The following is a 13,950-nucleotide window of genomic DNA, read 5'->3' as shown; positions in this document are numbered from 1 at the left end:
AATTAGCTTAAAAACTAACATCTCCTATAGAATTAGGGGAGCATTAGGGGAGACATTGCCCCCTGTGCCCCCCTGTCGTCGCCCCTGGGTGTGTGGTTATGTATCTAATCATGTTAAATTTATTGACTATCGTCTAGAAACGGATCCAGTCATCCCCTTATATATATATGGAGGGGTACGACTGATTAATAAGCTCTGAACATATTCCAATCAACATCTTGGTTGATAGGAAGATGGAGTCCATACCAGGGTTTAGGTATTGCGTGGGTTTCCAAAGTGTCGAAGCTCTGTTTAGTCGAAGCCGTATCTGCCGTGTTTCATAATGCCATAATGGCAATAATCTCACCTAAAATTGGCTGGCAAGGCCGACACTCCACCATCCTCCATGGCCGTTAAGCCCACATCCATCATCGCCGCCTCCGCCACAGCACGCCATGGAGACCAGCAAGTCGCCACCGCTCTACTCGGCGCCGCGGGAGCCCTCTGCCACGACAGTGATGCTGTGTCCGTGCCTGGCGTTCTTCCTCCTCGCTCTCATCATCACCTCCATCGCACTCACTGTCCACTTTCGCCTCTACTGCCACACTCCTCTTGCCCACCTCATCTCCCCGCACCGCTGCCCCCACCACATCTGACCTCCGTCTCCGCCCGCATCGCTGGCGTGGTCCTGCTTCCCAGAGGCGTGTTCCCTCTGCTGCCGCCGAGATCCCGATACGTTATGGGTTCCCCTCTCCTCGCGACGCCGGCATGCGGGGCTTACGACGTGCTCTGGGGCTTCGCAGCCGGAAGGTTCCTCTCCATCTTGGCTGCCTCCGACGAAGATCAGGGCTCGTCGGAGCAGGAGGCGGCTGCGAGCAACCCGGAGGGCGTGGACCGCGTCTGCGCGGCCATCGCGGACGTCGTCGCCTCCGGTGCCGACGCGAACCTGGAGGCGGCGCTATCCGCGCTCTCGCCACCGCTCTGCGAAGCGGTCGTGCTCGCTGTGCTCCACCGCTTCAAGCACGCACATAGGCCGTCCTACCGCTTCTTCAGGTGGGCCACAGTGTCCGGTGGCTTTACCCACACCACCATTACCTACTGCAAGATGTTACACATCTTAGGCAAGACGAGGCAGTTCGAGTCGATGGTTGCGATGATCCAAGAGATGGGGAAGGCGGGGGCCCTGTCCATGGACGCCTTCAAGGTTGCCATTAAGTCCTTCGCTGCGGCTGGTGAGATCAAGAATGCGGTTGGCGTGTTCGAGTTGATGAGAAAGAACGGTTTCGATGATGGGGTGGAATCATTCAATTGCTTGCTCGTTGCTTTAGCCAAAGAGGGATTAGGTAGGGAGGCCAGGCAGGTGTTTGACAAAATGCATGGCCAGTACTCTCCAGACCTGCGCTCTTATACTGCACTGATGCTGGCATGGTGCAATGCGAGGAATCTGGTTGAGGCGGGGCGGGTTTGGAATGAGATGCTGGAGAAGGGAATGGATCCAGATGTTGTTGTCCACAACACAATGATTGAGGGGTTGCTGCGTGGGCAGAGGCGACCCGAGGCCGTGAAGATGTTTGAGCTGATGAAGGCAAAGGGGCCTCCACCAAATGTGTGGACTTACACAATGTTAATCCGTGACCATTGTAAGCAGGGGAAGATGGACATGGCAATGGAGTGCTTTGAGGAGATGCAGGAGGCTAAATGCCAACCAGATGTTGCTACCTATACATGTTTGCTGGTTGGATATGGGAATGCAAAACAAATGGACAGAGTGACTGCTGTGTTGGAGGAGATGACACAGAAGGGATGCCCCCCTGATGCTCGGACTTACAATGCACTGATTAAGTTGCTAACAAATAGGAATATGCCAGACGATGCTGCAAGGATATACAAGAAGATGATCAAGAAGGGACTTGAGCCCACAATCCATACTTACAACATGATGATGAAGTCATATTTCGTTGGTGATAGCAACTATGCAATGGGTTGTGCAGTGTGGGAGGAGATGCACCAGAGGGGTATTTGCCCTGATGTGAACTCTTACACAGTGTTCATTAATGGGCATATACGACATGGCAGGCCAGAGGAGGCATATAAATATATCGAGGAGATGATTAATAAAGGGATGAAAGCTCCACAAATAGACTATAATAAGTTTGCTGCAGATTTCTCAAAGGCTGGGAAACCAGATATATTGTTTGAGTTGGCTCAGAAAGTGAAATTTGCTGGGAAATTAGATGTATCTAATGTGTTCTATCAGTGGGCAGATAGAATGAAGAGTCGGGTGAAGAGAAATGTACCTTCAGATTGGTAATAGAATGTTCTAAGATTACTATGCTGCCAGCAGGAATGTGGCATGCTGTGATGGTGCTTGAAATTTGATTACTAAGGAGAACTGCTACCTTTTTCAGTTTGCCATTGTACGGTAATGTGCCATTGAAGAATTGCGTGCGTTAATATCCGTTGGTCTGACAATGTTTTCTTGAATATGCTCAGACTGAAAATGTTGAGTCAATTTATGTTGTAGCTGTCATATTTCTCGTTAGGGAAGATTTAGATGCTTTGCGATTTTATATTGCTGATTTGTATGCTCATAGCTTAGACCTAGCTGGAAATTAAATCCACTGCTTGATTCCAGCTAGCAAGCATGTTTATATTCTCTTTAATGTTAAAATGAAGCATTGGATAGCCACTAGGCAGCTCATGAGTCAAAATCAGCTCTTGTGTGTGATTCAGAACTGTTGATCTTAGTTTATGCAAAGTTTTTTTTTTTAAAAAAAAACTCGACCTGCGAGGGGTACCTACCCATACACAGCGGCATCGAAGCCCATGTGAGAACGACCACGACCGGGGCTGAGCCTTAAGACCTGTGCTTTGGCATGGGACAGACGAGGAGATTTTTTTAACCACAGCCTGAAATTCGCTCACACGGGGAATCGAACCCAGGACCTGAGGAGTGCTACTCAGACCACATAACCAACTCAGCTAGAGGCCCTTTCGCAGTTTATGCAAAGTTAAGGACATGAGGACGTTACCTTTGATCTTTTGTGCTGGGAACTGTCAGAGAGAGATTTCTGTATCAACAGTTTGAGCCTGGTATAGTAGTCCTTGCACTGACATAAAACTGTTGGGGATGTTAAAGACGTGGGATGCTTGGACTGGTCGGAATATTTATATTAGATTCGTGAAGGCTGACCAGATTAAACATCCTACATAATCCACAGCAATGCAGAAACATTCTTTGGTGTGAAGCAATCTGAATTGCAGATCTTGTGTCATCCTTCCAAATCAAGCTTTAGTGTACAATTTTGGCCTGATGATAAAAAACTTTTTTTTATCGAACACCAGTCAAAAAAATCTAAAAGATAGAGACCACTGAATGCTATTATAGCTATTGCCTTTTAACTTTCTTCAAGACACTTAAGCTTACTATTCTTTCGCCTACTAATTATAACTTCTAAATGCTTCTTCACTACTCATTGTTTGACATGTGGCATTTAACAATCCATTAAGAAAGCTTGTTATTGGTGGTTACCAGTCAATTTGAACTACAAATCTTGTTTCATCTTTGCAGGTCAACTTTAATATAATTGTGACCTGACATTCAAAAAAAAGTGCAAGATGCAAGGCCTACCATGTGCTTATTTACGGTTGATGTCTTTTAACAATCTTCAAGGCAAACCTGTGACATGCAAAATCTTTCTTATTATCACTCGTTTTGACTTTTGTGATTGATGCATTTATCACATCGTGTTAAACATAGCTTGTTATTCACATGTTGATATGTGTAGCTCCTTCCTTCTTGTTTACGTTTGTTTGTTTCTTTGATTAAACAAGTTATCTGAGCTATTTCTTTGTATCTTTTTTGATGCCATGACATAGAAAACACTACATTATCAAATATTCAAATGCGTAGATTTGGTAAAAGTTTGACTATGATATTGATGATCTTTCGTGGTCTGAGTGGTGGAGTTTTTGCAGCTATTCACAGGCTGGAAAGTTCATGCACTGCCCTCCTTGTGGATACACTTTCTGTTAACAAAATGCTATACAGTTTCTTTCTACTTACCTTGTGATTTTGATGGAGCTCTGTTCCTGTGGTTCTTTGACATTTGTTGGTCTCTTGAGCATTAGTTCTGCAATATGCATTATGCTCCTCTATTGAACTCTATAGCCCATATTGTGGAGATCACTAACATGTTAGTAATTTTACTTCCCATCAAACTTTCAGTTCCATCGAATTGTACATTATTGAAATGCTCTTCTGTCTTCTTATACTCGGTATTCCTGTAACTAGATTTAAACAAGGGTACAAGACAACAAACCTTAATAAATGTATTGCATGCAGCACATGCAAATCTTTTGGTCTACCATGTGCTGGGTGTTTCCAGCATGGCACTCTGCTGGTATGAGGCTAACAAATATCTACTATTGAGTTTGTTAGCTCCCGTGACTCTGGGCACTGCTTCACCATTTTGTGACTTTGGTATGGTTATTATGTTTGGTGAACTCAATTTTCTATGTTCCAATCCCTGCTCTTAGTTAATTCTTATATCTGCAGTCTGCAAATCTTGTTTTCTATTGCTTCGCTCATAATTAATCTGTTTGGATCACTAGATTAGTAGGATAAAACTGAAAGAAATGAGAATGACATGACTCTGGGCCTGAATTTTGCACAAGATCCGACTGTTCATTTGGTTCGAATCTTTGCGTCTGAACTGCATCTGCTGGTCATTGAGTTCTTTACTTCTTTTAGTACTCCCGTGGTCCTTCGACAGACTGCACTTGTGTATTTCACGTGAATAAATACATAAGCATGTGAAACCTGACCTGGATTAATGTATTATCCTAATTTATGTCAAAAAATATCTGACATCCTGGACGCATGATTTTTCTAACACACAGAAACTGTGTGTCCAGAGTACAAGCGAGATAGCAGTAAATTGTTTCTTCCCTGTATAATTGACTGACATCATTTTATTATTTGAGGTTGTCATCTTGCTTAGTTTCTCCACTTGCCACTGGAATGGAGATGAAGCACGGTGCTCTATTAGTTATGTTTTTCTTTTCTTCGTTCCTTGAGGTTATATTAGGATTTTCCCTCTAAATTATTGACTTGCTAGATTAAAATCATCTCCTTGATACCACCAATATCATCTGTGAAAAATTGATAAATATGAATGTGTTAACTTGACTCCATTTTATCTTCTCCTTATTTGAGCCTATATTCTTCTTTTTCTACTGAGAAAAACCAAAAGCAAATAAGTGTAACTTTACATTCTTATTGAAGATATGCGATAATGTTCTGTTTGAACATTCCCTGCAGCACCTACATAGCAAGGGATATTTTTTTTCATGCAACCCAGAATCTGAACGCCATTGCGAAAAGCAGGGATAAAATGCTGCTGTTTCACTGCACCAACTGTATGTATACTGAAAGTTTACAAATGATGTTCTGTTTGAAAGTTTTCCCATTAATACAACCTTCCATAAGATTTATTTAAATGAATTGGCTAATGAATATTAATTACTAGCTGGTCCTCTTCCTGGACACGCATATAATTCATATAGTTGATGCATTTCTTCTTTGTTCCTGTAGAAACAGAGAAAGAAAAGGAGATGAGAAAACTCAGCATGTTTTGATTCGACTACAGTCTGCGCCCCCAAGAAACCAGGGAACAGGAGTCAGGACTAACCTCCAGCAGCTGCAACCGGTACTGCCTCTGCCCACTTTGGACGACGCCAATCATTCGCATGACAAGGTAGAGCGGCAGCAGGATACCAGCAGCACGAAGTAAGTACATCTGCAAAGAAACATAACCTCGGCTTTTAGTTCATCGAATCAGGTTTACTTGCTTGAACTCTGCCTTTTTTTCCTGCTGGGCCATGCCAGCAAATGAACTCACTGTGAGGAGACTGAACGCGCAGTGCTCTGCTGCTTCAGCCGTCGCCACTGCAACCAGATGCCATGCGAGCGTCACAATGGTGAACTGCACAAGTCAGAATCCAGGGGACAGCATGGATCAGGACTCGTCCTAAAGGATGGCTATTTTTCAATTCGCTGCATGACTTAGAACCACTACATACCGTGATCGCCAGCGACCGGCACCATGTGGCGCATTGATCTGCGGCGTAGGAGCACCTGGTGTAATCTGCACCGTCAACCAAGCCCTCCGGAGGTTCCAAATGTTGCATGTCCTCGTGTTCACTGCACGATCACTTGAGAAAATTTAGATGGTTGCCAATTTGACTGGAACCCAGTTACAAGCCTACTTGAAAGCTTTTTTTATTTTAGATTTTCTTTCCGAACTTTATGAAACTTTTGCAGGTTAACGGTTTTTTTTTTGAAAGAATGGTTAACATTCTCAAATTCAAATGTTGGTCCGAACTCCGAAGTCTCTCGACCAAACGTTCCAAGTCCTGGTCGCCACTAGTAAGGTTTCCTGTAACCGGAGCGCTTTGACAAATGGTGTATCTCAAACCGGTGTAGGGGCGAAAACGCGACGTATATGGATAATATTTGGCTGGATCTATGCAAATAGATTCAACATAGTTGTTGGATGATGTATGAATTGCTTATTATTCACTGGAATTCAGTTCGGCTCTAAGACAGATAAAAATTGCGTAGACCCTAGATTAATATGATAATATAGCAACAAGTTGTATATGACAATATAGCAACAAGTTGAGATCATACAATAGTGTAAACACAGTAGTTTAAATGTAATGACAAGATTCGAATCACACAATAGTCTAATACAAATAGTTTGCAAATATCGTAAGATAGTCCAACACATCTAACACCAGCAGTCCGTGCAAATAGGCGTGCAAAACATTGTTTTGTACTGTAGGCAACACTATTTACAGAGTGAAGTTTAAAGTAGGAAGTGAGATAGGTAGCGAGATAGGTAGTCTGTTGGAGATAGCTTTAGATCGGCTATAGTAACCATCTTCCCTCATAAAATCTGGTCTAGTCAATCTTAGTGGTCGGCTAGGTCGATTTTTATTGGTTTTCTAAATTGATTCATTTTTAAATCAATTTTTGAAATTGGAAACTTGGCAAACGGATTTTTGCTCCTTAGATGTGTGTTGTTGTCAGAGGGACTGTCACCAAGGATTGATGTATGCACCGACCCCTTAGACAATATATATAGAGTTCATGAAACATGACATAGGAGATAAGGACAAATCATTGATGTAAAAAGCAATAGATGTATCATCTCTGCACCCTAATGGAAGATAAACAGAGAGGTGTCCGACTTTGCCTCGTGAAATCCCAACATAGCAAGAAACAAAGCAAACTAGTTGTACCAGGCTTAGGGCATCCGCTTAAGCCCATAGAGGGACTTATTGAGGCGGCAAACCAAGTCCGAATGTGTTGGGTCGATGAAACCAATTGGCTGAGTAGCATATACGGTCTCAAAGAGCATGCCATGTAGAAAGGCATTCTTCACGTTGAGTTGGTGCACCAACTAGTCATGTGAGAGTGCCAAGGACAACACTATGTGAACAATGGTCGATTTAACAATTGGGATAAAAATCTCATCATAATCAATGTCGGGGCGTTGAGTGAAGTCGCGACACACCCAACATGCCTTGTAGCGCTTCAAGGATCCATTAGCGTGTCGTTTATGAGTTCAAACCCATTTGTCAATGATGATGTTGCTAACCAGAGCCTCAAACTCCTCCTTCATAGCCTAATGTCAATTAGGATCAGCGAGGGTAGAACAATCATTCTTCAAAACTAGTGATGTAGCCAGAGGAGATGTCATGGACACAACCATACAATGAACAAGCTACTAGAACATACACTTGGCATGCATGGTTATGAGATGCGGGTTAACTGGTGGGATGATTAGCTCAGCACCAGCCAGAAGAGGCAGCGATAGGGTCGTAGGAGCAGTAGTCGGTGAGGGGCATCACGAGTAGATGAATGTGGCATGAATGTTCGCGGAGGGATCAGCACTACCACTGGCGCATCTCTTATGGGCGCACTGGAGAGGAGAACGCTAGGGCAACCATGGTTGCTGAGAAAGCTAGGTTCTCTTGTCGTGTGTTTGCCTAAAGTGGAGCCACACGTGACACAATATACGACATTAGAGGTACACCAGGGAGTGGCACAAAACTTGGATGGACTTGGGGAGCAATTACCCGAGCTAGTAACAACGCAAAGCCTAGTGACACTTCAGGGAAGGCGTATCCTGAAGAGGCACCAATCGAGAGGGCATCACTGATGCCCCCATCTTTGAAAGTGCACCTATCTAAAAGATAACTAAATCATTTGTAAGACCAAGCAAGATAGAGAAAGGAAACTCTACATCATCAAATGCAACATGTTGAGAATCAATGATGCGACTAGTGGAGAGATCAAGACACCAACAAGCCCTTGTGATCAAAAGAGTATCCTAAAAAGACACATATAGTAGACCGCATGGCAAGCTTATGTTTAGCAGACACAGAGAGGTTCGGGTAGCGCGCACACTCAAAAACCTAGAGATGCAGTTAGGAATGCTAGGTATGGACAGGAAGCGTTGACTGTCTTGGTGGGAATATTGTTCAACAAATACATGGCAGTGTGGAGACCCTCAATCTAGTAATGTGTGGGCATGGATGCCTATAAAAGCAAAGATCAGATGATGTTATTAGTAGAATGAATAACACACTCAACTTTACCATTTTGCTGTAGGGACAAGACATTCGAAGCAGTGCACCCTAAAACAAGAAGAAAGTATGAGAGGAAGCATTGTCGAACTCAGCCTATTGTTGTATTGGACAAACTTGGTGCTATAGCCGAATTGAGTGGACACATACGCAAAAAATGAAATAGTAGAAAAGTACCATATTTTATGCTTGAAGGAAACAATAACATATAGTGAGAAGAATTATTAAGAATGACTAGATAGTATTGATACACTAAGACACTGACAACTGAAGAGATCTATAAATCACAATGAATAATATCAAACTTGTCAGTTGCACATGAGGATGAACTATCAAAAGGTAACTACATGTGACAACCTAGCTAGGTAGCATGAGGAGCTCATGCGAGTGCTTATTACATACTTCATCATACACTTTAGACAACCAATACAAGGTACTAGGACCAAGATGACCTAGATGACGATTGGCTAGTAATTGTGAAGTCCCATTTCTCAACTGGAAGGGACCCCAAAGGACTCTGCCCTCCCTCTATTTATCCAAGAGATGGAAGGGTAAAACTTTTCTTTGGTTTTTTCATCTTTTCTTTTCATCAAAGAGTTGAATAATGAAGATAGATGGCAAGTGCCTGATTGATTTTGATCAGGTCGTGTATGCCATGTAGACACTGAAACAACTAAGACCAAGCGAGTAGTGGAGACATGGCATGTGGGCAGGAGTAGAGTGTAGAGAGGTCCCAAACTATTGGACCTAGTGATCACGTTCCCGAAAACCAAATCCCTCACAGACACACCAAATGGATCAAACTCCATAGAACAAGAGTTGCTGGTTGTGAAACAACGAAAAGATAATAAATTCTTAATAATGTTAGGAGCAACAAGAACATTGTTTAGGTAAAATCGGGTTGGGAAGTATCATGTCTCCTACTAAGGTGATCGAAAGAATAGTCCCATTACAAACAATGATAGAGGAAGGAAAATTAGTTGAATGAGAAGGATGACAAGTTCTTAAGTTACCAACATATGGTGTAGTATGATTAGAGCCGCTGGAGTTTACCACTTAAGCAGTAACCATCAAAGGAGTCAAAGTCATGATGCCGAAGGAGCCATGTAGTGACTGATGATCCCACACCTAGGGGTAGGAGGGTCTCAGCTGCTGTCGTGGGAACTGTGGTAGTGTCACGAGAGGAGGTACTAGCGTAGGCGAGAAAAGAGGGCCACTAGGAGGACCAAAGGGTCACAACATAACCAAAAATGCCTACGATGGAGACTATATCTACTTTCATGTTGATCGTGGTCCGAGCCACACAGTGCAAACACAAGGTTGACTTGTCCCTTGTGGCTCAGGTTGATAATGAGTGATTATCAATGGGTAGCGTCTCGGGTTGAGTCGTGGACTAACTGGGGCGTGAGTATATGTGTTGTGCAACCATGTCTCTCGGCTTGTGGTGTGCAGGTGTGGAGCACAAGAAATAAGGCGGCTGATGGCGAAGGCGAAGGTCATATGCGGGTTTGTGTCGATGGACTGGGAGCGGTGAAGGACGAACGCTAGGACTTGACTGAGGGACTAGAGAAGCTAGGGGACTAGCTCTGGTGGCTGACACTTGACACACATGGATGTGAGGATGTGGCAGAGCAGATCGTGTCGCCGACGCGGTCGAGAACTGGCGGGACACGTGTCTAGGATGTGGGGGACGCGCATGCAGTGCGCTACTCGTAGTGGTTTCGTGGTTGAGCCTCAAAACCACCCACCTACTGGTTTTGCTGAGTTTTGGCCTCAAAACTTGGCAGTGTGATTCCCACAGGAATAGAGACGACACATGGCGTCATCACGAAGGGTGCGTCAAGGCAAAGCAACTTCATGTGGAGCGTTTGGCCGTCAGATCAAAATTCTAGGAGTTGCTTCATTTCTCCTCTGGCTAAGTGGATAAGCTCTATGTATTTAGGGATAGTTTGGACTAGTGAAATAACCCTATATAAATAGATGGGTGGGTTGTTGTGGACAACCATTTCTTTGGCTTACACATTAGTATCCTGTTTGGAATACGCTAGCTCTCATTTCCTAGTATAGCTTGAGATCCACAGATGTTTTGAACTTGTCGTCTCTGCTTTTGTAATCTTCATTGAATCATTCAAAGGAAGGGTGGCTAGATCTATCCATAAGTTTTGTTGAATCATTGTGCTCAATTTTGTGCTTGCTGCAGTTCTGATTTGATTTAGTTCTCTCTCTCTTCTCCTCCCCTCTTCTTCGGTTTTTGGAAGAACCATCGAGTGCTTGTGTTTTGGGTGTTGTTGGGAATTGCCTTGGGTGAAGGTCACTTCTTAGACAACTGCGAACATCTGGTTCAAGCAATTTTTGATCATGATCTCAGTTCATCCCATTTTGAGTTCTTTTGAGAAACCCCAACCAAAGCAGGAATTCTAATCTGCGCATGGAGTTTTGTTTTGCTCTGGTTTAAACTTCAGGAATCATCGTCTTTCCTTCAGCGCAAGTTTTCCTGCGTGACATTATCGCTCCCTAGCACTATCAGCCTACTGTGCGGCACTACCGCTCCCTCTGATTTGTTATTTTGCCTTTGATTTTCTCCAGATAGTCGAGCAAGTTCTTCTCTAGCATTTTGGTGTAGTCAATTGACACTAGATTGATCTGCACAATGCTTTTATGCTTTTTGTGTCCTATGGGGTTTGTGTTTGAATTTGGGATTAAGTCACGGTGTTATCAAGCAAAGAATTTTTAGTGGCTCCCATTCACCCCCTCTAATCGTCTCACCGGTCCTTCATATAGAGATAGTGCAGGTCCATGGGTTATAGAAGGAAGGCTAACCAAAGGTGCACCCTACACCTGTACGCATTTTAGAGAGAACCTAAGCTGCCTCTGTCGCCTTTCCCTTGCCTTGTTTTTTATTGCTGGTGATCAGAAGTCAGAATAGAGGGATGAGGAGGGTCATGAAAGGGCACATAGGACGTTGGTGACGCGTAGATGGGAGGTACAACCTATGGTTGTTGGGGCCGTGCGCCATCACGTAGAGGGCGATGGCCTCGCACCTCGTCTTGGAGTTGCACTAGTTGGTGCCATCACATATATAGGAGAAAAGGTGACATGAGATTGTAGTGTTAAAGGTCGACTAGAGCAGTTTGACTAGAGGAGGAAGAAGACACGTCACACACTAGGAAGGCAACAGCCTAGGAGGGGGAGGAGAGGTGGGCGGCACACCCTAGAAAGTTAGAGGCAACATAAGCATAATGGATCTATTAGGCTCTGGTACCATCTCAGGCCTTATTCGGTTAGAGGTGGATCGAGTGGGATCGGAGGGGATCCTCCTATTCAAATTTGAATAGAAGGGAATTTAATCCTTTCTAATCCCTCTTCATCTACCCCTAACTGAACAGGCTCTTAAAAGGATTACCATCAAGGATTGATGTATTACTGTGAGCCGTTAGGTGGTTTATATAGAGTACATGGCGTAGAAAGATAAGGCAACCCACGAATACATATGAGAGTATGCGAGACATAATATCTAAATTAACAAATATGCTCTAACACATATATGACAGTCTACGAGACACAATCTAGACTACCAAATATAATCTAACACATATAACAGTCTACGAGACACAATCTAGACTACTAAATATAATCTAACACATGACGGTCTACATGACAAGGTATCTAGACTACCCGATATACTTTTATCAGTTTTTAGTCGCTATAGAATTATAGATGGTGGGCGCTCCACATATATGACAGACCACAGTCCATCCACACCCTCCTCTGGTACCTGAATACTTTGCCTTGGCTTGAGGTAGCTGAGTTACGTTTAGGACTTGGGTCTACCTGTCTGACCATTTTTAAATGTCCATTGGTGACATTCATGGATCAGATCTCATCGACCCCCGGTTGTTAGCAGCCTAATCGCTTTTGTCGCGGCTCGAATGACTGTATGTTGTTCGAAAACAATGTGCTACCTAATGATCTGTACTTTTCCGTTGAAGGGCGGGCATCTCTATTACTGGTCTCTGCTAGAGGACATGCATGGCAGTTGGTTGCATTGCATGACACTGGCCAGCTAAGCTTGAATATATATAATAACGAGCTAGGACATATATATATATATATATATATATATATATATATATATGTTGTTTTTTTTCCAATCCTGAAGCCTGTGACCTGATTGGACAATGCGATGCAATAGATTGTGTACATTTAGAGGAAAGGAATGTGTGCGTGTGTAGCGAGCTAGTATTACCTGATAGTGACCGCCGTTTCAACCACCGGGGTTTTCTTGGGAGGCATTGTGTAGCCTGGCTTGAAATTCTGGAAGCAGAAAAAAACATCAGTTTTCCTTTCCTTTCCTCTTAGAAGATATATCATAGATCAAAAGGATGAATGGAATGTTTTCTTTTGGCTATATTTCGTAACAAAGTGTGCTACTCATGATTCACATGTCGTCACTGATGAAGATGGCACACACAAGATAATCTATTATTTTACACCGCATTGCACTTGCTTACGGTTGAAACGTAGACCTACTTTGTTCACCCTCGAAGAAATACCTCTTTGCTTAGGTTTCACGAACCATGTACATGCATGTCAACCCTTAATCGCGCAGTCCATGCATAAAAAAGAAGGAAAGTGAGCTAAGCTGACACCTTTCCCCTCTAACTCTACTGCAGCTCTGTAGCCACCCCCAAGAAAAAGCAGCATTTCGATGTCTTCATTATTAGTAGCACTAGTTAACAAGGCACCTATATATGATGAACAAGCAACAGGCAGAAACAATATGTGCAAGCAAAACCAACCTGAAGGCAGATCTCACAGAGGGTGCTCCCCTTCTCGTCACACCATCTCTGCACACATCCCCTGTGAGCGTACTGCATGCATATACGCACCGTCTCACGTCGTTGCATTCGCATACCACCAATACAGTGTCGAGACACCACCGGCCGGCAGTAGTTTCAAGTAATAAGAAATTGCCTCAAGAAACCTACTATATGTACCTTGAGAGAGCCGGAGCATCCACAAGGAGACTCCATGGTCGCACGCCCTTGATCCTCTTCCTCATGGCAGACCCTGCACTGCATCATGTAACCCAAGGAAGAAGAAGATGAAGGCAGCTCCTCTTCACGTTCCATTAATTCCTTTCTCTTCTCCCTTTCCTAACGCTTGCAAATGCACCGAGGAAGAAGAACTGAAGGGGGGGGGCTTTAAGTAGCCATGGAGGCACTGGCAGTGGCTTCTCTTGTCCTCGTGGGAGGATTAGGATAATCCAAATGCCACCACCCGCCAGTGCCTATACCAGCCAGTGTTAAGAGG

The 13,950-nt window shown here is 43.8% G+C and overlaps 2 protein-coding genes across 27 annotated transcripts; one reads left to right on the top strand and one right to left on the bottom strand.

The window, feature by feature from the left end:
* Positions 1-289: 289 nt before the first annotated feature.
* LOC100284086 (uncharacterized) lies at positions 290-6,352 on the top strand. Of its 23 annotated transcripts, none has more exons than XM_035959622.1 (6): positions 290-2,396; positions 3,551-4,175; positions 4,274-4,462; positions 5,303-5,400; positions 5,576-5,770; positions 5,905-6,352. In XM_035959622.1, the coding sequence occupies exon 1, from the start codon at positions 386-388 to the stop codon at positions 2,288-2,290; it is 1,905 nt and encodes a 634-aa protein (XP_035815515.1). In that variant the 5' UTR covers positions 290-385; the 3' UTR covers positions 2,291-2,396; positions 3,551-4,175; positions 4,274-4,462; positions 5,303-5,400; positions 5,576-5,770; positions 5,905-6,352.
* LOC100284524 (uncharacterized) lies at positions 5,239-13,950 on the bottom strand. 4 transcript variants are annotated; one of them, XM_008649720.4, is made up of 8 exons: positions 13,635-13,950; positions 13,437-13,508; positions 12,884-12,951; positions 8,650-8,688; positions 6,064-6,184; positions 5,883-5,966; positions 5,673-5,780; positions 5,370-5,569 (listed from the first exon to the last, which is right to left on the bottom strand). In XM_008649720.4, exons 1-8 carry the CDS (start codon positions 13,767-13,769, stop codon positions 5,540-5,542), a joined length of 657 nt encoding a protein of 218 aa, XP_008647942.1. In that variant the 5' UTR covers positions 13,770-13,950; the 3' UTR covers positions 5,370-5,539. The 4 variants fall into 4 exon arrangements, with proteins under 4 accessions (XP_008647941.1, XP_008647943.1, XP_008647942.1 ...); XM_008649719.3 differs by having other exon boundaries at positions 5,239-5,780; NM_001157419.1 differs by lacking the exon at positions 8,650-8,688 and having other exon boundaries at positions 13,635-13,827.

The sequence above is a fragment of the Zea mays genome, chromosome 6 (assembly GCF_902167145.1).
Source record: "Zea mays cultivar B73 chromosome 6, Zm-B73-REFERENCE-NAM-5.0, whole genome shotgun sequence".
In the NCBI taxonomy this organism is placed as follows: Eukaryota; Viridiplantae; Streptophyta; class Magnoliopsida; order Poales; family Poaceae; genus Zea; species Zea mays.
This window is presented reverse-complemented; position numbering and strand designations above follow the sequence as displayed.